We start from the raw sequence: 25,096 nt of genomic DNA on the forward strand, positions 1-25,096 counted from the left end.
TACTCGCTCAGGGACTCAAGTATTTCTGTATATGACACAGGATGATAAGGGAATTTGAATTTATTTGTTTATTTATTTATATATAATATACTGTAATATATTAAATATACTGCAAGTATTTTCTTTAATTTATATACGTGTTTCGCGACAAAGGGAGGCTACATTTATGGTGATCGTTAAGGACCAAACTCCGAATCCATGACGTGACTTCTGTTCATTATTTATATCCTAAATTTACCACTGTAGGTAGTTTCAAGAATTAATGCAGTCATTTACTGAATATTCTTTGCAAAAAAATAAATTTTAAATGAATTATTTATAGGAGATAAATATATTGATCAGTAAATATACAGATATGCATTACTGACCACCTCCGAACACAAGGACGGCTAAAAATAGCCACAGGTAGTCACAGTCAAGGTCACTTTCCCTTTCTTGTCACTGGCAAATGGGGGTGGGGGGGGTGGATGATAATAGCAGCTGTGTTTATTACGGTATGTTAGACTGGTTTATAATACATTTTTATTATTTTAATATACCGGTAATCTTCATTTTAATCCAGCTTCCCAAACGTAAGTTTCAGTATAAAATAATTAGTGGTACTGTAGGACCTTGTGAGTGGTTTACTGTATACATAAATATTACATAAATTATTTCTGCAATTCTTCACAAACAAAACACATAAATCAATTGAATATGTGATGTCGAACGAAAACTGTAAACACTGTGTATGATGTAAAGAGAGCGCGGGTGTAAAACGCTATGTAATTTGATTTTCTCTTTTATGTAAAATTTTACAATTTACTTATAATATATAGGTATACTGTATACATAAATATTACATACATTATTTCTGCAATTGTTCACAAACAAAACACATAACTCAGTTGAACATGTGATGTCGAACGTGAACTGAAGTCACAACAACCGTTCGAGTGGAATCGCGTTAGAGCAAACGAGTTCGCGTTATACAAATATTGTTCCGAATTCATAAATCGCGTTCGATCAAATTCGCGTTATCAAAACACGCGTTATAGCAGAACTCACTGTATATATATATATATATATATATATATATATATATATATATATATATATATATATATATATATATATATATATATATATATATATATATATATATATATATATATATATATATATATATATATATATATATATATATATATATGCAAATAAATCACTGTTAAGTGCTCCGGTGCAAGTGACCCATGTACCATATTTTATGGCATATAAGACACTTTTTTGTCTGAAAAATTGCTCTAAAAATCAACCTACATCTTATATGTGAAGTTGAGGTAGCCTGTAGGCTAACGAATCCCCAGTTGCTGTCTTCAGTAGTTTAAATTCTACCTAGCCCAACTCCAGAATACATTATTGCTTACTTAAACACACCATTATTACTTTTAATTCATAAAAAAAAATAAAATAAATAATAAAAATATTGCAAATATATTGTAAAAGCTGTATTTATAACTTTTGTACTAATGATGATAACCCGAGATGATTAATGTCTGTATGGCAGGCACCCAATTCTTCAGAGTTAGGCAGTGACCATTTCTGAACACACAAGCATCACATCCCTGCTACATTTATCTTTAAATCTACAAATACCCAATAAAAATTAAGATTTACCGATAAATTTTTTTCACAATTTGCATCTGTTAACATCATTGGCGGCATTGTAGCCAAATTAGACCATTCACCGCAACCACCGGGCTACCAGGCCAAACTGTGAGCTATGTTATGGTTATTTTTCAACTTGTATTTTCGGGTAGATATGTGTGACTTTTTTTATACATACAGTAGTACCCCGATTTACGCGGTCAATTGAACCCACAGGGTTCCGCGTAAAGTGAAAACCGCGTAAAGTGAACAACAGAACATATGGGATTAATTCCAATAGAGACTGGCCCGACCCCCAAACTCCACTTTTTGACGACACAAACTATGTTGTAGTAAAAATATTATCTTAACTTTATGATGGTATGCACACACAATTAATAATTAAGAGAAATATCAATAATATTAGTTTTTTAACACTTACATTAATAGAAAAGATGGCTGGGCACACAGGGATGGGGGGTTGGTTCCGAGGCAGAGGGCAGATTATTGGCCCTCACCTGTATCACTTGTATCAATTGTATCACTATCCACCACAGAGGCTTGCAAGGCCTCTTTGTCAAAGCCCTCAAAGTCCATATAAGTCCATATCCTCACTATAATTATCACTATCACTGACTTGGGCCGGTTGTGGTGGGTGGTGGGTGAAGAACTCGGTAATGTTTTGATGACTGGGCGACCTTGTGCGCATCCTGCCCGCGCCGCTTCCCGCGTATATGAGTAGATGCACCGCGGAAAGTGAAAGTTCGGTTCTGGCGAGGCACCGCGTAAATGAGAAATCGCGGAAAGTGAAACCGCGTAAAGCGGGGTAATACTGTATTGTGCACAAAAAAGAAAGTAAAAGAAATAATTATCGTAAGGTCAAACACAAAGGGAATAAACATTTCTTTACTCACCAGTTAGCTGGCTCAGTGGGGGAGCAGGAGAAGGGCACAGAGTATACAAATGTTGTTTGAAGTAGCACAATTGTTAAATACGTAACATAAGCAAGGTAGGTATGGTTTATGAATGCAGGGAAAGTTACATTTATCTATCTGAAATAATAAGTTGAAAAATAACCATAACATAGTTCACAGCTCAGCCTGGTAGGGAGAGGGATAAGGAGGATGTGGCTACAGTGATGAGTCTAAGTTGGCAACAATGCCACCAGCAATATTAACATATGAAAATGAAAGGAAAATTTTCTGTAAATCTTCATTTGTACTATCACATTTTGTAGATTTAAAGCAGCATATATACTGAATTAAGTTCTGCTCCTCATGTAGGAATATGTTGAAAGAATCTATGAATACAGTAGGCAAGCCCAGGATAAAGGAGCCTACCATGAGCAGGTTCTGGGTAACAATTATTAACCCTAAATGACCCATGAAAATGTATGAATTCTAACCCCTCAAAAATAATACTCGTATATACAGTAAAAACCCTGAGTACTGAACCACTTGAATAATGACACGAACCTTGGATTTTTTTTTTGGGTTAAATTAAAAAAAATATCTTGAATATCTTGTGAGTCATTGTTATTGTTGTGGAATGATACAGCATGTACCATGTGGTCCCACCCACATCAAATTAACACAGCTGCGCTGTACTCGGTCAACGTGTGACTATTATTCGGTGCAGACATGCCTGTTCTCTTATGACATATAAATAACACCCATTGTGAGAACAATGCCCAAGTAAGTATGTTTGGTTAAGGCCCCAAAGAGCAGAAAGTGCTTTACCATGAAGGAGAAACTTGAATTACAATACTAGCTATGGTCGACAATAAACACTCTGTTCCCGAGAAAATGCAGAAATTTATGAACTGAATACAGTATACTGAAAGCATATCGTAAGTTTGATTCACTTCATCTCCACTGAAAGTGAAAATGGGTCCCAATACACACCAGCATAATCTTCACTACATAACACATGTCTCCAGGCAGCTGTGACCTTGAGATGGCTATGCATGTTGCCACAGAATCATGTAATGAAACTGTAAAAGTTGTGAGAAAATCATGTCAGTACCCTAATGTGACTTGAAGATAAAAGAAATATAATATAAAACAATAAAAAGGAAAACGAAAATTGAAGAACATGAGTGTGAACAGTATTCTGTGTGGGAGGTGAACTTATATACAGTATATGGATGTGCCACGCGATACATGGCGCAGCAGCCATGCTTCTAAGTGAGGTGGCGCCTGACTGGCTGAACTCGTTCACTTTCAGCATCACCCATAAGATGGTTCAAGGGTGAAACGAGCAATTTTTTGTACATATAATATTTACTATTGTATTTTATGATGTGCTATGTATAGTATTGTTTTCATAGCTTATTATAGCAATTTTTGCTATTTTTTGGTACAGGGTATATGTAAAATACAGAATAGCGAAGGATTGAAAGCTACAGTATTCCCTTTTACTCAGTATTAAATTTACCTATGACAATGAAGTTCCCGAGAACAAAGTGGATTTTGTGATCATATCCACTTCATTGCCAGAGGTATACTGTACACATTCACATCATCCACTTTATCTCACTACACAAGGTCATATATTGACATACATACGTACATTGGGACTTGAGAACCTTAAAAAGTCTTCTTTGCAGTTCTGAAAGGTTCTATAATCTAGAACACTACTTACATCTATTAACAATTTAAATATAAAAACAACCAAAAATTTACTGAAAGTATATCATAAACTTAAATAAGACAATCTGTGTTAGTGTAATATGCTGGCTATTGTTTTGAACAGTTGTGCTTCCCTGCTGGTATGGACGTAAATAACGGATTCTGTCTGATTAACGACATCGCTGTGGCTTAATTAGTCCAGTACAGTACTCAGGGTTTTTACTGTAGTTCAACCCCCTACTTTTTGCATAAAATTTTGATAATTAAAAATATGCACTATACAGTGAACCCTCACTTTACGCGGTCAATTGAACCCACGGCGGCCCGCGTAAAGTGAGAAACGCGTAAAGTGAACAACATAACATATGGGATTAATTGAAATAGAGACCAGGCCGACCCCCAAACTCAACTTTTTCAGACACAATACCTACGTTGTAGTAAAAATAACTTCTTAATTTTATGATGGTATGCACACACAATTAATAATTAAGAGAAATATCAATAATATTAGGTTTTTTTACACTTACATAAGTAGAAAAGATGGCTGGGCACACGGGGATGGGGGGTTGGTTCTGCGGCAGAGGGCAGATTATTGGCCCTCACCTGTATCACTTGTATCAATTGTATCACTATCCACCACAGAGGCTTGCAGGGCCTCTTTGTCAAACCCCTCAAAGTCCATATAAGTCCATATCCTCACCATCATTATCACTATCACTGACTTGGGCCGGCTGTGGTGGGTGAAGAACTCGGTAATGTTTTGATGACTGGGCGACCTTGTGCGCACCCTGCTCGCGCCGCTCTCCCCGTAAAATTGTACACACACCGCAGAAAGCGAGCATTCCGGTTTTGGCAGGGTACCGCGTAAACGTGGAAACGCGTAAAGTGAAACTGCGTAAAGCAGGGGTTTACTGTACTCAAGTACTGTATATACGGTATACGGTTACAATGCCTTTCTCCTTATTTATAGGGCTTCTCCTGAGGGCACAATCATTGGTGAACAGGCAGATGCTGATCCCCTGATTTTTAGCATTCAGTAGCTAGAGGTTTGCTTCATCTCCCTGACAGGTTGTCAAGTGCGAACAAAAGTGTATAAAACTCTTTTTATGACCAAGTGTACATGGAAGGAATACAGTCCACCACTCCAAGTAGGAATCAAACCTGAGATTATATGCTTACAATGTGAATTCTCTACCCCATGAGCTAAAGTCATCTCCAAATACTACTGTAATTACAAAAGGCACATCTGAGGTAAAATCCTGCACCGATAGTTCTAACCATAACTTTTCCCAAGACATGATTGAAGTTCTTACACAAATAAAGCCATTTAAGGAACACATAACACATCCCTATCTTAAACACATCTAACCCCAGAAAGAGACAACTCAATTGCCTTATGAGAATTTTACTTTGAAATCAAGATGAGCCGCTAACTGTCCTTTCACTTTTTACTTAACATTGAATTTAACACCACCTATAATTTACCAGTATTGCACCATATTAAGTTTGAAACTACTTCAATAGAATGAATAAGAAATAAATTTTTATCATTTGCAGGTGACATACATTTCAATAACCTAAATCATGAATATCTATCCCACAGGAGTTACTGCCTTTCTTCAACCTCCCTCCTTTACTGAAATAAGGTTTACAAAAAATAATATGTTTAACTTTATCTAAAACCTATGTTAAATGACAAATATCAATACCTCTCAGCATATGCAGAAGGGAAAGGGTGGCTTTCGTAAACAAATTCCATAAACTTTAGTAACATACACACCATCCCTCTATTATAATCCTTCCTCACTAGACAAAAAATATGCTTACTTGGTAGACTGTTCTCTGCTTACTTACCTTGAGTGCTTAATAACAGCAGCTTTAGGCATGCCAGTCGTGCCTGAGGTGTAGATATACACCATCTTATCACTAAATTTTACAGTTTCAATCTGGGGAGGAACAGTTGATGCTGAAGAACGAATTCCATCTTCCATGTTCACAGCATCTGAAAATATATACAGAAACAGGGGTCATCAATTTCTATCAGGGATGCATTCCACAGAAAAGTGACTTATAATGAAACATTTTAGAAAGAAGAATTTTCCCCATTAGAATTAATGTAATTATGGGTATACAGTTAACCCTCACTTTACGCGGTTAATGTAACCCGGAGGGTCCCGCGTAAAGTGAATAACATAACATATGGGATTAATTGAAATGGAGTCCGGGCCGATCCCCAAACTCCACTTTTTGACGACACACAACTATGTTGTAGTAAAAATTTTATCTTAACTTCATGATGGTATGAAAAAACAAGTAATATAGAAGAGGTTAGGTTAGGAAAAATAAAGGTTAACATAGGAAAAATAAAGGTTAGGTTAGAAAAACTAAAAGTTAGGTGGAACACTTACGGTAGTAGAAGAGATGGGTCGGCATACGGGGATGGAGGCTGGTTCCGAGGCAGAGGGCAGATTACTGGCCCTCAGGTGAATCACCAATACTAGGCGAATCACCATCACTGTCACTTACAGTTGTCAGGGCTTCCCTGACAAATCCCTCAAAGTCATCTTCACTGTCACTATCACTGGCTTGGGCTGACTGTGGTGGGTTGCGGGCGAAGAACTCGGTTATGCTTTTTTGACGGCTGGTGTTTATGTTGTCGTGATACACCGTGATGTACGGCTCCATAGCCTGCACCAGCCGGGTATGGAAGACTTCATAGCAGTCATCGTCATTGTCGCGGGAAAGGAAGGACTTCATTTTCTCTGCACACTCCATGGCACCCTTAATATCCCAATGAGTTAAACTGTGTTCTTCGGAGAATGACGCACCTTTTTCCTCCTCTTCACTGACGTGATCTTCTTCCAACATCTCGTCGGCAGTCACTTCAGGATCTCTGATCACCTCCAGGATGTCGTCGTTGGTGGTCTCGGAGAAGTCTGGAACTGTAACAGTCTGCGCAGCTTCTCTGGCAAGGTCCACTGCTACTGCAACATTCTGAACCTCACCAGTCACAGATTGACTCCTCCTCTCACCTGGTATTCCATGCAACACATGTCTCCATGCGTGACGAATTGTAGCAATAGACAGCTGATCCCATGACTCCACCAAGAAGTCCACAGCTTTCTTGATGTTAAATACTCTCCAGAATTGTTTGAAGAGTATTTTTTGCTGTTCCAACTGTTGATCCTCATCTTCGTCGCTCTTGCTATCGGTGGTGGTGTCACTCAGGTTACGCAACTCTTCCCTGGTGTTGGTGTAGTCGTTCAGGAGCTGGAATTTTTTTGTTGAGAATGCAGCTTTTACATTACAGATTAACTCATGGTCCATGAGCTGTAATATAGACGTAGTGTTGGGAGGAAGGAAGACCATTTTTACGTTGGGGTGACGATCTAACAGTAGGGGCGAGTGTCCTGGTGCGTTGTCCAGCAGCAACAAAATATTGAATGGCACATTCTGTCGCTCACAGAATTTCTTTACATCGGGAACAAAACAGTCATCAAACCAGGAGAGGGACAGTGTAGAGAACATCCACGCCTTACGTACGGTCAGCCAGTGGACATTTAGCTTGGTCATGTCCATGGTTTTGTAGGCATGCGGCTCGCGTGCTGTGTGGACCACCGATAACTTGAGCTTACAGGTACCGGAGGCATTGGTGGTAAACAGGACGGTGATGCGTTCCTTCTGCATCTTCCGGCCCCGAATCCTGCTGGCATTCTTTACAACGAAGGACTTGGAAGGTAGCTTTTTCCAGAAAAGACCAGATTCGTCCATGTTAAACACCTGGTCATCACTGTACTGTCCTTCCTCCATAATCTCACGTAAAAACGGAGGAAATTCCCTAGCCGCAGCACGGTCAGCACTCGCTTCTTCACCACCAATGTTTATATTGGTGATCTTGTTCCGGATCTTAAACCTCTGTAACCACCCAGAGGAAGCATTAAAGGGTTTGGGCTCTGTAATTCCCATCTTTCGTGCCACTGCGATGTACAGTTCACGTGCGTAGTCCTTAACAGAGCGCGTGTCGACCGCCATGTTCCGTCGCGCCTGACGCACCAAGTACCTCACAAGTAATTTTTCTGTCTTGAGAAGCACCTGGTTGTGAAAATACTTGATCATAGAAGCACCTGTAGACTTTGTGATCTTCATGTGCTCCTTTATCTTGGCTGCATCCTTCTTTATTGTTCGAATCGTAGATTCATTCACACCATGCTGGCGCGCCAAATCAACCTGCCTTGTTCCTTTCTCCAACTCTTGGATGATGGTATACTTCACCTCGTAGCTTAAGGAACGTCGTGTCTTCTTTGGCTTAGTGCCGCTGGGTCCAGGTAAGGAAAGGTTTCTCTCTGGGGGTGGTGGTCCGGCGGAAGCCATTTTCCGGAACAATGGATGCGCGTTTACACGGTGTGGCCTTGAGGGATGAAACTGCCGCGGCTAGGTCAAGCATCGTCTTTTCTCCCTTCCTCCCACGGGTGGACACGTCATAATACTTTAAGCCAATTACAGCTAGCAGCAGAGGGGGGTAGGGATGCATGGCCAATCACAGTCCGATACGTCATATGACGTCAGTGATAACGCAACAAAGACACACACTGTGCAACCTTACCGCGCCGCTTGCCCAAGCGGAGGGAGGAGGAGGGAGAGGCGAGGAGCACAGGCAAGCAGGCGGGCGGGTGGCGGGTGGGGCGAATCTAAAAATAGCGTGGCGCCGGACACACTCCGCGTAATGGGGTTCACGTACCGCGTAATGTGAGCACGTGAGGTTCTGGCAAGGCACCGCGTAAACGTGGAAATGCGGAATGCGGGACCGCGTAAAGTGAAGGTTAACTGTATACAGTCCAACATGTACAGTAATAACCCTTGAAATCTCAGCACATCAGATTACAATGGGGTCATTATGACATACAGGGGACCCCAAAAATTCGCGGGGTTAGGTTCTCAAAATGGACGCGAATCGCCAAATCCGCGAATAACATTTGCGGACCAGTGTGGGGGTATTTTTACTTGTGTACAAAGAAATTTATATTCCCTTTATGTGTTTGCCCTTACGACAATTATTTCTTTCACCTGTATTGTATATAAATGTGTGTGTGTGTGTGTGTAGACACACACAAAACACATACAAATAAATAATATTTGGAAAATTCTCCCACAAATAATCAGAAACAAATTTATTAAAAATGTGAGTCTACCCTCAAGTCCATGCTTTATTAATAAAGTAATAAAGCACAGACTTGAGGGTAGACTATCACATTTTCAATAAATTTGTTTTTGATTGCAGTATTTGTGCGAGGATTTTCGAATTACAGTATTATTTATGTTTGTGTTGTGTGTGTGTGTCTACACACACACACACACATTTACAATACTGTACAGGTAAAGGAAATTACTGTCTCTAGAACGAATGGCTCCCTGTCCCAGCCGCAAAAATGTCGGCAACTTTAAAACTACCCACAGATATTCTTGGGTACATCCATGGTGTCATCCGCGAATAATAGAGGACCACAAAATAAAAATCTGTGAACTTGGGGGGGCCCCCTGTATTGTATTTGAAATGGAGATATTGTACATTCCTAACAACATTATTTGTTACCTTTGAGTGATACATGGTGGCTCAATATGACTACTTGTTACATTTATACATCTGATTAATGTATATAGTCATGTCGCATCTTACACGAGGGTTATGTTCCAAAGACGCATATAGTCAAAATTACCTTTGAAAATCCCTTAAATCACCTGTATCGCAGTAGTGGTCCCTCGGTTAAGGAGCGCCCCGGTTAACGAGATTTCGGTTAAAGAGTTACCTTCTATAACATTCTTAACTTTGATTAACGAGTTACCTTCCATAAGATTCTTAACTTTGGTTAACGAGCACTGCACACACAAATACCAAAAGATTATGTACAGTAATACCCTGTACCTGTATCGCAGATAATAAGTGGTTCTCTTTAAACTTTCTCAAAGACCTTGATTAGTTGTGGCAAGAGCCATTAGTTTTTCATAAGGAATAGGAATATTGCTTTTATACAAAATAAAATTATACAGTACTATACTATACACAGTACGGTACTCATGAATACAGTACTGCAAGTTAATCTCATGTATAGGTTGACCCCTTGACCCCTGACTTTTTGTAAAAAAAAATCCCAAATTTTTCATATATACAGTAAGGTATTTTTTTACAGATACTCAGGCACCAATTGAGAACTAAACCTTGTGGTACAAAGAAGCATTTTTTTTCATTTAGTCATTTTATTATTTTTGTTATTTCTTTTTTGTATACTACCCAAAAATAGTGCAAACACAAGTTACTATTAGTTACTTATTATGGTCATACTATCAAATTGCTTCATTACTGTACATACAGTGTTAAAACAATATTTCATTTAAAGATAAACGAGATGAAAAATACCATTAGTTATGAATCCACTCAACAACAGGACAATGCTACAGCAATAACAGAAGATGCTACCAACAGTCTTGCCAGGTGGATTTCAAAGCCCTCAAAAATTTCCTTGTGTTTCATTACACCCCCTTTTTTGCCTAAGACTCTGAGTTTCCCGTCCTGATGCCCCTGAGCCTATCAAACTTTCTCTCAGAGTTTCTGACGGGGCATCCTCCACTCAGGCTGAACTTATAGCTCTCCTTGCTGCCCTTCTCGCTGAGGAAGAAGCAGATGGTTTCTGCCCCTTGCTTGTCTGCTGCGATTCCAGGTCTGCTCTTGACGGGATCGCATTTGGATCAGGGGAAAATAAGGACCTCATCCTCTGGTTACGCTGCAACAAGGCCACACCTGACTACGTTGTTCCTCGAACACATTTACAGTTTAGGACCCAAATTCACCGTAAACAGAGAGAAGCTCGGGAAGCAGCCATCCCCCTGGACTCCCCGCCCACCTGGTACAATTTCCTCCATAAACTTCCTGACCTCTCGTATGTCTATGGGAAAGGGTCGCGGAAAAGGGACGTGATTGCTGCCTGTATCATCATTGGGTATGACTTTGCTTGCGAGATTGGTATCCCCACATCCCCTGAGCAACGCTCTTGTGCATTATGCAGAAGACCCGACAGCAGCACCCTTATCCACTACCTCCTAAGATGTCCCCACACACAACGCTTCCGTGACGCCTGCTGGACCACCACTCCACGACCCCGACGTTGACACGATGATCCTCTCCATACTGGACAGATATTGTGTAAATAATATTGATAATGTGTTAAAGGAATATCCTTCCTTGCTTAGGCTTTAGTAAGCCCCTTTATAATATTTATACTGTATATACTTGTGACACTTGCCAGATGTTTCTGGCGTTATTGTACAAGGGTCCCTAGTGACAGCACTAGGATCCCGCTTCCTCTATCAAGGAATAAACAATTGAAAATGAAATTGAATTGACTCTGAGTTTCAAAGCATAACTTATACTCCGCTATATACAGTAAAACACTGTATATGGCCCCCTTATGACATCTGGTCACCATGTATGAGTATTATTTCTAGCCTTGCCATGCAACCTTTGACTGTTCTGCTTTATACAGTAATACAATAAAATACCTAAACTAGCACAGTAAGCACATCATCTTAACTCTTAGGAAGACATCAAACTTTTCATTTACTCCAACAGATAGGTATTAAGGACATGATTTTATTGTGGCAATATACTTTCCTTTACTATACAGTACTAACATTACAAACAAAAACCTTCATTTGTGTTGGATGGATCAAGAATTGCACAACTCTAAAGAAGGAAAGGAATAATTTAAAATTGTGCAAGACAAGTATAGAAAAAGCAAGAATGGAGACCCCCAAAAATCTACAAACTTCCAGATATTCTCAACTTTCAATGCAGTGACAGTACATCTACATACCTTTAACAGTGAGTTCTGCTTCACCAGCACCAGATACATGCAAGGGAAGGCTGGCAATACCCTCTGAGTCTCTTATATCACCAATGGCTGAAAATAATACATTTTAGGCAAAAAACAGTTCTCACTTATCTTAATCAGGATTATAAAGACAGTGTCATAGTTTTAGGTAGATCGGTGGTAGTGGGAGTGGATTATATTATATAAAGATAATAATATGTCGTATTTCTTATTTCTTACCGTAGAGTTCGATACCTTCACACTGGTTACTTACAGGAGATTATGGCGTATCTACGTAGTTCACTCGACATTCCATGATTTATACTTGATAAATGATGATTTAATGAATTCCATTAATTTCCAACATCCATCTAAATTATTGGTTATACTTTGTCATAACCAATCAGTCATTACCTTTAGTAATAATAAGATAGGATCACAGATACGGGCAGATAATTGCACTTACATTTATTTGTCAAGCTTCCACACAATGATTTACAAATTTGCATGGATATATGAATCACTCACGTTCACGCTGTAATAAAATTAATCTTCTAAAAGAGAATTTTCAACTTGGGGACACATGTGATTACTCTACTATGGGTATGATTTCACAGAGCCTTAATTCTTCAAGTGATACATTTATTGTCAGCCTGGATTGCTTTTGTTGCAACCAGGCTTCCGCACAAGAACTTCTTTCCATGGCCATAACAACAAAAAGTACTCTTGGGTTACCACATATAGTCTCGCGTCACTGACAGTCACCGTAGACGGTTGTCACAGCAAGGAGAACTGGTAAGCGTGACTTGAATTAACCACTTAGGTGCAATAGACCAGCCTGGATTGCTTTTGTTGCAACCAGGCTTCCACACGTGATATTTCCACGGGGATAACAAACCTAGGTTAACACACTTAGTCTCGTGTCGATCACGGTCACTGTAGACGGGTGTCATGCAGGAGAACTCTGTAAGCATGAATTAATTTACCATTTACTGTAGGTTTGATAGGACAGCCTGGATTGCTCTTGTTGCAACCAGGCATCCACATGTGATATTTCCACGAGGATAACAACCTAGGTTAACACACTTAATCTCGTGTCGACGACGGTCCACAGGGCGGAGTGGCGGTGGAGGACTCTGTGTGGTGTGGTGCCCCGCTCCCTTTCAGGAGGGAGAGAGTCAAGACGACTTCTTAACTAACCCATGGCTCAGGGGATACTACTTAAAATGAGGTTTTTGGGTGTGAAGCGATGAACAGTACAACACTGTTTCACTGCCCACCCCCCCCTAAAGCTGGCTAACATACACTAATGGAAAATACATGTCCCAGTTATGCCTCGCCGGGTGTCTTATCTCTAGTAAAACAAACTTTGGAGTTGGTTGCGTGGGTAAGCCTAACGCAACCCATGACAGACAGTATGTTTTATTACTTTGTTTCCATTGGTCCATTACTAGTTGATAAAATATTATATTGTATATACTTCAAATCACTGACAAAAACTCATTCTTAATGAAAGATTTAATCATCTGGCAATCTACATATGACAAAAATGCCATAAAAAAATACAGCAATGTTATCAAAATATCAAATGGCTTAAGCACTTCAGGAATATTGTACTGTATGAAGAAAAACAGAGGAAAATGTTTACCTATTAAAGTAGTTTAATAATGAAAACCATTCAAATAAATGTTGAGAAGACTTTCTTCATGTACTGTACAGTACTTGACTAGTGTCTTCATTTTATTTCCTATTTTCCATTACTTGTGCTAAGTTATGCAATGTCACATTTGGGGAAAAATTTCCAATGTACTAAATATAAAAGACTCCTCACACATTGTATGAACTGATGGAGGAAATAAGTTGAAAACTGAATCAAGGTGCTATAATATTTCCACACTAATCTGGCCTGTAAGCCACGCTCCTTTTCTATACTAATAGCGGATTGGTTCATAGAAATTTCAAACTAAATGTGTTCACAAGTGGTAAGCAGACTTGTTAGTATCTAAGATAATGTTAAATAATTATCTGAACTACCAAAATGCAAATGATTTCAAGGCATTAGCAATTCTGAGAGGATGTTAGAAAATTGTAAATATTAACCTTTAGGCCCCGGGTGGCGTTCCAGAATGTCCGGTTATTCCCGCCACTTTTTTTTATTTTTTATTATTATTATTGGAAAAAAAAAATTTTTCTTGATTTACTGGGAAGGGGGGGGTGTTGTGTACTGCCAGCAGCACCTAACCAGTGGCTTAAGGGTAAATCATAAAAGGCCGACATAAGAATGTGCTTGTACAAGCGCAGTCCAGGGGTTAAGACTCTCAGAGGAACCAATCAGTTATTTGTAACTATGGACGAGGGGCGGGGCAGGCCAGCTTAGTGTGGAAAGGGAATAATATGCTACTGATATTCTACCTCAAATCATTCATCTTAATGACCAATTACTGTAAGATACTAATATGTCATTTACCACCAAATTAATCAAAATGTACTCTTGCAATGAGGCAATGAAATGTACTAGTTTATATTCACTTGTGATGTGCCATGTTTAACTGGTATTTTTGCTGGTAAGTTTTCTGTACAGTATTTCCAATATGTAAACCATGCTTACTGAATGGGTTATGTTGATCTTAACTATTACTGTATAAAGATGCTTTACCTGCATCCACTAAAGGGTATGAGTATATTATTGTGTGTTATTCCAAGAATCTTATTGACTCTACAGCCTTGACATTTTTTTACAAATTCACAGAGATACAAGTAAGTTTCTCTTTCATGTACTTTTCAGTGCTTCCTTTACCTAACATTGGGTTGCTGATATATCTGGAAAGACTCAAATTGTCTGCAACTAAGCTTTTTCATCCAGGCAAAGGACATTGACTTTACTGGTATATGCCTGATTGCCTGTTGGTGAGTGTGGATACAGCACACTGTATATTAAACCATCGGTACACAAGGAGGCAGCATGGCCAGGACTGTACTCTACCACATTCACTTACCCAAGTTGGAAACTCGGGTATCCATTTACAGCTGGGTAAACTAGAAGTGCCTAGGGATAGAACCACCGACCTATAGAACAGGAGGTAAAGGATTTATCCACTCAACCACTGCACTCCACACATGACTACACAATAAAGCACTGATTCACCGAAAAATAATTTTCAAATAATTAAAATATTCATTAATAAAAAGATGTATCAGAGAGCTTACCTGCCTGAAGTTCTGCCCCACAAATAATAGCTTTACAAGAAGCCACTCTAATACAGTGCTTCAAAGAATCAAGTCGCAGGTTGTAGTTGATCAATGCTGGCACAGCTCCAAGCTATAGAAACCAAAGAGTATCAGGTTACATCAATTCTTATAGTCCTTTTTAATTTTCCGTTTTAACTCCTCTTTGTACATTTGCTAAATTCATATCTAACAAGAAATTCATTAAAAATTAAGTCAAAATCCCAAAGAGGAGTTGAAGTTGCTGGAGATCATGGAGTCTGCAGCTTGCATTTTGTAAATCATTAAACAGATGGTGTATATTACAGTGACTTTGAGGATCAAACAGCGATGTGTAATCAATTGCAGTTATACAGTATGTAATAGTGATTCTCATATCATCAGATATATCAACATTCTATTCCAGGAACAATTCAAACCAGCCCAGATGTTTAGTTAAATAAGTCAATTGGCTGATGACAATATATATAAGTAAATCCTGATGTTGTTATAAGTCTCTGGAAAAGTTTGGCAGCAAAATTGTGTGATATTAGTATGTTATCAGTTTCAAGGTTTAAATTTATTGAAAATGTACAGCAGTATTTTTATGAAAGCAATACAAAAGTGCTGTTGTGGAATTATTACTAATGGAAAAAGACCTGAAATGCTTCTATAAACTTAACAATACACAATTTAATGAGGGCTAAGCTGTTGGATATTTGTAAAAAGATTAATAAAGTACAGTACTGTAATTGCAAAAAAAATTGGTCTACATGCATGTATGTGTATAATATTTTGATAACATATATTATAAAAGCTTTAATTCTATGGTGGCAATCAAACAAATTTGATTACATGAAATGCATCACTAGTGTTTTGTTTAAGGTGTAGCACCAATACAAAAAAAGAGAAATTTAAGCAAATTATCAAATGAAATACATTATTAACTACATTCAATAAAACTTAATAGCCACAAATTAAAAAGTACTACCTTGGTCAGACCCAGCCATATGCATACATATTCCACACGATTTTCCATGAACAGTGCTATGGCGTCACCATGCTTCACACCCTTTTCCGCAAAATAGTTGCCCACTCGGTTACTCAACTCATCTACCTGAAAACAAAAAAACAGAGGCATCTTTAAATCATAGCTTCAACATAGTATCAGGACTTCATGTGAAGTGCCAGCAGCAGCTCCTTCATTCTTTAATGACAGGTACAGAGATTACTGTACTAGATTTCCACATTCAAATAAAGACAAACAAGATTCTAAAAGAGGAATTTACAAGCATTATTTAGCCCTCAGTTGGTAAATTACATCAAATGAAATTACAAACTCAAATATACTGTATACCAATATTATACTATACTGTGCTATACTGTATATGCTACAGTAATATCAAACTTTTGACAACCTAAAATTGGAAAATGGTATGATGTGAAGTATAGTTACAGAAAGTTTTATTTTGGAAGATGGTTGAGGGAACAAGGTATTTACTGCAATGGGGATAACAGGCCAGTACACACAGCACAGTAAGTATATTTACATTCACATTATCATACAATATGACACAACAGACAAAATGTTTAGGTCTTTGATCGTTTGTTATGTTGGTTGCCCTCAATATGCCTTATATGGGAAAAAGCAGATATGCCAGTGCCTCACTTTTCTCTGTACTGTAATGTACTGTATTATGGAGTATTTGTGTACAGTACAGTATATGGTAAGCATAATTACAGTACAGTACTAGAATCTCATTTTGACCGTCACTCGTGTTATAAAACAAGAAGCATTGTTATTATATTGATTAATTATGGAACTATGGTAATTGGCAGATGTTGTTTATTGGTGGTTAGAGTGACATGAAAGAAAACATAGAGAAACGATATGAATGGATCATTTCACTGAGTAGACAAGAGTATATAAAGTTGCCATGTGCATTTAACACTTTGTTCTATGCATTGAGTACAACATTTTACATTACAATATAACTAAAATATGCGATTTTTTTACTTTTACTTTTATCCTCTTTGCCAATGATTGGCCTGTTAGCCACTTGGGCGGTCGGTCACGTCTCTGTTACGCACTGTTGGCAAATACTGGGCATGCAATGGCTCCTGAATGTACCTGAACTTCCTCCAGTGTTGGTCAAGTCTGGTCTTGAAACAGCTCACACTCGGTGCCGTCACAACATTCTCTGGCAGGTTGTTCCAAGAGTTCACAATTCTCACTCCGAAAAAGTTTGCTCTCACAGTTTTCTGGACTTACAGCTTCTTCAACCTTAAGCTGTGACCACTTGTGTGGTGGATATCTGCCGGCTCCAAGTAAGGACACTCGACTGAGTAGTGCCCTTTGAGATACATGTATTTATACACCTCAATTAGGTCACCCCTTGCCTGTCTGTAGTATAAGCTAGGCAGTTGCAGTTACTCGACTCTCTCTGGATAGCTGAGGTTCATCATATAAATCCTTAATCATTTGTTTTAGATAGATAAGAATTTTTTTTATGGTAAGGAGGAAAATATTTGGAGACAGATTTTGTATAACTAGTATTGCATGTAGGAACCCCTTATGTTGATAACATAAACTGAGTCTCTGAGATCACTATCTCAGCTGTCAAGCTGTCTCCTGATGGCTCCTGGTGGCACCATTATCTTGATAATGCCTTACTCATAGTGATATGGTGGGCGTTGAGACACCAGTCTGTTGTGTAATTTTCTGAAAGCTTAGGCCCTCACTGTGAAGAGTGATAATGGTCTTTTGCAATGCTTCTGAATTCTTCATTGTGAATACAGTACCAAGTTCATGACAGGAGTTTACAGTTTAGTATCGACTCGTATGGTGTTCTATTTGTGTAAATAATTTGAAAAAATTAATCAGCAAAAGTAAACCTTTCAAAAAGATGGACACAGAGAGGTTTGTCTCTTATCAAACTCAGGAGTTGGCACCTTTTGCAATTGAGTTCATCTTATTTTCCAAAACATGATTCATATACCCATACCAGTACTGTATATTGCACTGTATAATATCTGTAACATCAAGCACAGTATAAAGACAATGTTCGTGTACACTATTTTGTTTATGATCACATGCATGCTACATTGTAAAAAATGACACTTGCCAATTTAAACATTAAATTTATTTTCTTTATCAATATAACAAGAGTCTATGAGTCAGCATTACTGTTAAACAAATATAACTGTAATATATGTTAACAATTTCATTGTAGCCATGTTTCCTTTCAATTGTTCTATTCCTATGTGGCAACTCGTCTCCTTTCACATGCTATATTCCTCTATGTACTGTATGTCAACATATCTCTTTTGTTACACGTTTCTAAATACCTGTACACATAAAGCAAAGAAATCTGTGATGTCTTGGTTTTGATAAGTTTTATTACAAATTAATTATTTTATTCCAAAGGTAACATGTAGAAGAACTACAAATATTATAAAGACATTATTTAGAAATTCACTTCACAATGAGGCATAACCCTTCTGACACAACAGCAACCATATTGCTCATTCTGAAATCCATTGGACCCAGCTGCATTGATATTTTTTGTTGTATGTGTAATACATTATTGTGCTCCTCTCTAATCTATTTCATAACTTGAGAGAATCCTTCAAGGGGTCTGTTCGCAAATTTGAACTAGATTTGGGCATACTACCAATGCTAAGTGAGCTACGGTGTGCATCACAGAATACAAACCAAACCTAACCTTAGTTCATTAAGTTAGGTTAGATTAGGTTGAGTAAGTCTGGTTTGTACTTGTTTATAGTCATACTGGGTAAATGTTTATTTTGAACAAAGGCTTTCCACTCTATATCCAACTCTCTAGCCAATATAAATAAAGAGCTAGACCTAGGTTGGTAGTACAGTACAGTAATAGCCTAAAACATATACAGTACTCTACAGTATGTGGCATCAGTCTCACCTGATTAAAGGTCCAAGTCTCATTTTCAAAGTAAAATGCAACCTTGTTCCATTTTTTGCACAACTTCTTGGAAAATTTTGGGCACAGAAAGATTGTTTTTCTGGGCATGACGAATTTTCCTCAATAACTTGAGATACCGGAACAAAGCTCTAGGAAAAGAAAATTGAAGATTACAGTACACAGTACAGGTAATTAAAAAAATATATCTTCATCTAAAACTAAAAATTAATTAGAAAACGTCATTATATGAATACTTGTTGTTAATTATAATTTTCCTCACTGGAAGGGACATTTAGTTGTTACTCTGTCTCTCCATCACAAATTTTGTGTTGGCTGCACTTTATAATAACTGAGTTAAAGGAGGAAATTTGATTACTGTACTGTATCATAAACAGGAAGACTGAGGTCAATTAGAATATGGGATATATATATATATATATATATATATATATATATATATATATATATATATATATATATATATATATATATATATATATATATATATATATATATATATATATATATATATATATATATATATATATATATATATATATTAGTACATTATACCATGACTGTACTGTATTATAATTACATTTGTTTTCAACGAGATGAATGTGGGGAGGAACACATAGCTGTCTTGGCCTCACAAAATTATCTACAGTATATTAAAGGTAGCTCTACCATGTACACAATAAATAAGAAAGATATAAAAAGACATGAAAATACATGTAAATGCAGGGAATCCTATACTGTACTATATGATAAGTATAAGGAATGAAAGTGGTGAGTGATGAAGTGTGACTAAAAGGAGGTAAACATGCAGGCTGATAGGTGAGGGCACTAGGTACTGGGATCACCAACAGTCTTATCCACTACATGATCTAAAAAGTATCTGTACACATTTTGCACAAAATAATCAGACACCACAGATGATAGGTATTGCAAATTTGCCAAACAGTACAAAGTTAAGCTCGCGACATTTCTGTTTATTCATAGTACAGTAAGTACAGTATTGTTATTGCATGCACATTCAGGAGAAAACATTAATCTAAGTGAACAATGTCTGGTTCATGTTGGTGGCTACATTGTGGCATACCGGTAGGTATATTTATCATTTAGGAAATCGTTGGACCCAATGTGTACAGATACTTTTTTGATCATGTGTACCAGTAGGTATTATATGAGGAGCTTGAAAAAAAAATATTTTATTTTAAAAATATCTGTACAGTACTTGTAAGTTACAATTGATATACCTACAGGTAAATGTCCTTGATCATTCTGCATTTACTGAAAATAAATACATCTGTATACAAAGGTGGACCTAGAATATTCTTATGGGGGTTACCAATGGTCATGACAGACAAATTTATGATAGAGCAAATTTAGGACACAGTATTTAGACAAGGAAAATATAAAAAATACAGTACAGTGGTCCCTCGGTTAACGAACGGTTGAATTAACGAAATTTTGGTTAACGAATTACCTCCCATAAGGATCTTCAATTCGGTTAACGAACAAAACTTCGATTAACGAAATCCTTACGACAAACACATTTTGTTGTGAGCATCAGCTGATCAGCTGATGGGCTAGTCTGCCAATTCATTAATCTGTTCTATGTTTACATTAGTTTCCAGTGGTGTAAACATCAAGAAAGTTTTGCTCTTTAATATTTTAGCATTTTTTATATTAAAATTATTAGTCATTTTAAAATTTAATTAACATATTAATAATATATGCAGTACAGGGAACTAGTTTTTTGTGCGCCCATCAGCCGCTTGACTCACCTACCAGGCGTCAAGTTTGGCTTTGTTTACAGTGGAGTGAACATCAATTTTGTTGGTGTTTTGAATATTTTTGCATTTTTACATTAAAATTATTGGTCAATCTGAAATTTAGTTAACATATTGATAATATATAGCACAGTGCAGTGTTGATTTAAATAAAATACAGTGACCCCTCGTTTAACGAACACCTCGGTTAACGTAATTTCGATTAACGAACTGCCTTCCATAAGGATCTTCAATTCGGTTAACGAAAAAAAATTCGGTTAACAAAGTTCTTACGAACCGACCTCAACATGTTTTCGCTTGCACTGACCGGGCAACCAGCTTTAGTATCAGTCCGCCAATACATTAATCGGTTTGGGCTTAAATTCTTACTATTTTAGTAAATATCAAAGTTTATACTATTCAATAATTTTAAAAGTTTAATATTCAATTTTAGTCATTTTAACAATTATTGAACATAATTGAAGGTAAAGTGACTAGTTTAATGCTCGACATCCAGCCTCTTAACACAGCAAACAGGAGTTAGTCTCTCTGTTTTCACTGGAATGCTTGAGACTCTCTTCAACTAAGCGCTTTTGTGTTTCCAAACAATTGGTCATTTGAAATATATTTTACATATTGACAATATATAATGCAGTGCAGTGTTGATTTAAAGAAAATAATCTTGAATTACACCAAAGAGAGCTAAAATTTTATGGGTGAAATGGCACCATGAGGTGACTTCTCTTCTTCCTTCTCCTCCACCCCATTCTAAATCCCATCATCATCATCATCATCCAGGAGCCTTCTACATACACACCTCAAAGTAAGTGAACTTTTCTACCATTTTTGTTGAATTTAGGAAATTTTCGGTGAGCTGGAACCAATTACCCAAAAACCCATTGAAACAATGGTTTCGGTTAACGAACGACCTTCTGGAGGCAGTTGAGTTCGTTGCGGAGGGGTCACTGTAATCTTGAATTACACCTAGTGAACTTTAAATTTTATTGGTGAAATTAATGTATCAAGCATGGTGCTCTGAAAGGTGATTTCTCTATCCCCACTTCTAATTCCCATCATCATCATCAACCAGGAACCTTCTACATTACACACCTCAAAGTAAGTGTACTTTACTGCATTGGTTTTTTTCTTTGTATGTACTTTTCTGTGAGCTACAACCAATTACCCAATATCCCATTGAAACAATGGATTCGGTTAACAAAATTTTCGGTTAACGAACAACTCTGTGGAATGAATTGTGTTGCCAGGGGACATATACTACTGTAGAGGAAAAAATCCTAATATCCTTTGGCCATGTACCTGTCCAAAAGCCCCCATTCTCCTTGAATGAAACTCTTACTGTACACTTTATATTACAACAGCAAAGGTAATAGGCAAGTACAGTAGTTGCAATAGTCTACCAACCTCACGTCTCTTGGAAGTGTGCCAAGGCGGGTCATCCATAACCTCAGAAACTGCCAACAGGTTTCCTTACACCCATTGGGTGGTGGTGGTGGCTTGTCCTCCACATACTCGTCAGCAGATAGTTCTTCACTGATTATTGGATCACGCATCACCATTCTCTAAACCCTAGCGCTTTGATTTCACCTCTCACTAACTGAATATTTTCAAACAGAACTGCACCAAATATTTTATGTATTAAATAAGAACATATGCAATACAAAGGCAGGTATTACATGAATCATAAGAAATACAAAATCAATTAAATTCAATATAGGTAATAATCATATATACTATGTGAAAAATCACATTCAATGTATTTTATTTTGACATTTGGTTGTCCTCCACAAAGATTGTGGCTTATTCCACAGAGTAGCTCTGAGATGGCTTTCCTGTCTAGGGTGTAAGCAGACAGCATACAGAGAGGTTGTGTCACACTACACCTGAATCCACACCAATATTACTGTACTGTAGTTGTGATACTTGTGGACTCTGGCAAAACTGCCATTAGAATTTCTAAGTGGAATGACCTAGTAGGTAAGTGCAAGTGCATTTCACAGTGAAACCTCTCACCATCACTAGCTATCTCCTTTGATATAAATGTTAGTTTTATCTTTGTTATAGCTGTAAATAGTTTAAATTTATATTTGTACAATCATGTGATATCTGTAAAATTAGACCACATGTGAGAGAGAATACCAAGTGATTTGTAACACAGTGAATCTTGAAATTAATTATTTACTCATAACCACTAAGATAGTCTGTGATTAAGAGGTGGTGGCAGCACTCTACCACCCGAGTGGTATTTGTGAGATTAAATACTAAGTGACTCGCAATAACTGTACTATAATTATATAAACACTGTATACCCATAAAACCCAACATAACTGCCTTTGTTGTATCACTTTTGTTTAACCCTGACATCCGCTTATACACCTCAATCATATCGCCCCCCACTGTACGTCTGAGGAATGTAAATTCGTATGCATTAATCTGTCTCTGTATTCAAGGTTCCTAATGCCCAGGATTAGCCTTGTCATCCTCCTCTGTATGCTTTCTCGGGATTCGATATCCATTCTGTAGTCTGGTGACCAGAACTGAACCGCATAATCCAAGTGAGGTCTCGCATAAGCAAGATACTGTTTCCTCTTTAGCTTCAGGATAACCTCGTTAATCTTGTGATTAACACTCCTTTGTCCGATCCCAAGTACTCTACCTTGTTAGCCTTGTTTCGAACATATATGAGTTGTTGTCTTGGTTGAAGGTTCTTATTATTACCCCCTAAATCTTTCTCAGAGTCAGATTTCTCTATTTACATCAACTTGGCCAAGTACTTTACGTATTCCACATTAAATTTCATCTGCCATTTTTCAGACCATGAGAAAAGTTTGTTTAGATTGCCCTGTAATATTTTGGAGTCCTTGTTGTTGCTGTTCTCTTACATCCCATAAAACAATAAAACATGTGATGTGGTAATATATAATATATATATATATATATATATATATATATATATATATATATATATATATATATATATATATATATATATATATATATATATATATATATATATATATATATATATATATATATATATATATATATATATACAATACCCGCCTAAGGTTTTTTCACTTAACAGCGTTTTATCATATCTGATTGCCTATGAAACTGAACTTTTCACTTAACATAGTTTTTCCACATATCAGCGGTGAGTGTCGGCTCTCAGGCTATTTTTAGATTTGCCCCCACCGCCACCCTGCCTGACTGCCTGTTTTAGCTCATAAAATTCATACAAATTACCGGCCAGAATATAATTTACATTGCTGGAATTCTTATAATTTGGTGATCATTTTGAATATAAACATCATATATTTTGCATTAGACATACAAATTTTAGATAAAAATTTTCTCCAGTGTAACATGTTATCTTTTGTGCAAAATATATGACATTTATATTCAAAATATTCCTAGTCTTACAAGAATCAGCAATGTCAATTATATTATCCTAACTTTAGTTTGAGGTATTATTTATTAAAATTTAGTGGTTATCACACATCTCCTTGGGACGGTTGGTGGGGGGTGCGAGAGGTGGGGGAGGGAGGACCGACCGATGGGGGAGGAGGGACCGACCGACCATCTGTTACCCATGAAGAATTATTTTTTTTATTAACTGAATGTTGTTTTGCTCATAAAATTCATACAAATTACCTGGTCTTAATATAATTTACATTGCTGGAATTCTTATAATTTGATGATCATTTTGAATATAAACATCATATATTTTGCATTAGACACAAATTTTAGGACAAAAATTTTTCTCAAATTAACTATGTTATCTTTTTGCGAAAATATATGACATTTATATTCAAAATATTCCTAGTCTTACAAGAATCCAGCAATGTCAATTATATTATCTAACTTTAATCTGAGGTATTATTTAATACTAAATGTTAAAACCCTGGAAGGGAGGATTGGTGGGGGGTGGGGGAGGTTGGGACTGACGCGCGGTTGGAAGGGGGGGAGGCAAGGTGGGAGTACTTTGATTGACAGTGTCGTGAAGATTATTTTTTTTATTAACTGAAGATATTTGTTTT

The 25,096-nt window shown here is 37.2% G+C and overlaps 1 protein-coding gene across 1 annotated transcript in view; it reads right to left on the bottom strand.

Moving 5' to 3' along the window:
- Nucleotides 1-25,096, bottom strand: part of LOC121876653 (long-chain fatty acid transport protein 4-like) — an 86,831-nt gene that overhangs the window by 51,806 nt on the left and 9,929 nt on the right. The window contains 7 exon segments of the mRNA XM_042381964.1: nt 6,111-6,258; nt 12,122-12,208; nt 15,326-15,437; nt 16,314-16,439; nt 19,264-19,312; nt 19,314-19,412; nt 22,461-22,673. Of these exon segments, the coding sequence (XP_042237898.1) occupies nt 6,111-6,258; nt 12,122-12,208; nt 15,326-15,437; nt 16,314-16,439; nt 19,264-19,312; nt 19,314-19,412; nt 22,461-22,615 (776 nt within the window). The 5' untranslated portion in view covers nt 22,616-22,673.

The sequence above is a fragment of the Homarus americanus genome, unplaced genomic scaffold, assembly GCF_018991925.1.
Source record: "Homarus americanus isolate GMGI-L3 unplaced genomic scaffold, GMGI_Hamer_2.0 scaffold28, whole genome shotgun sequence".
NCBI lineage: Eukaryota > Metazoa > Arthropoda > Malacostraca > Decapoda > Nephropidae > Homarus > Homarus americanus.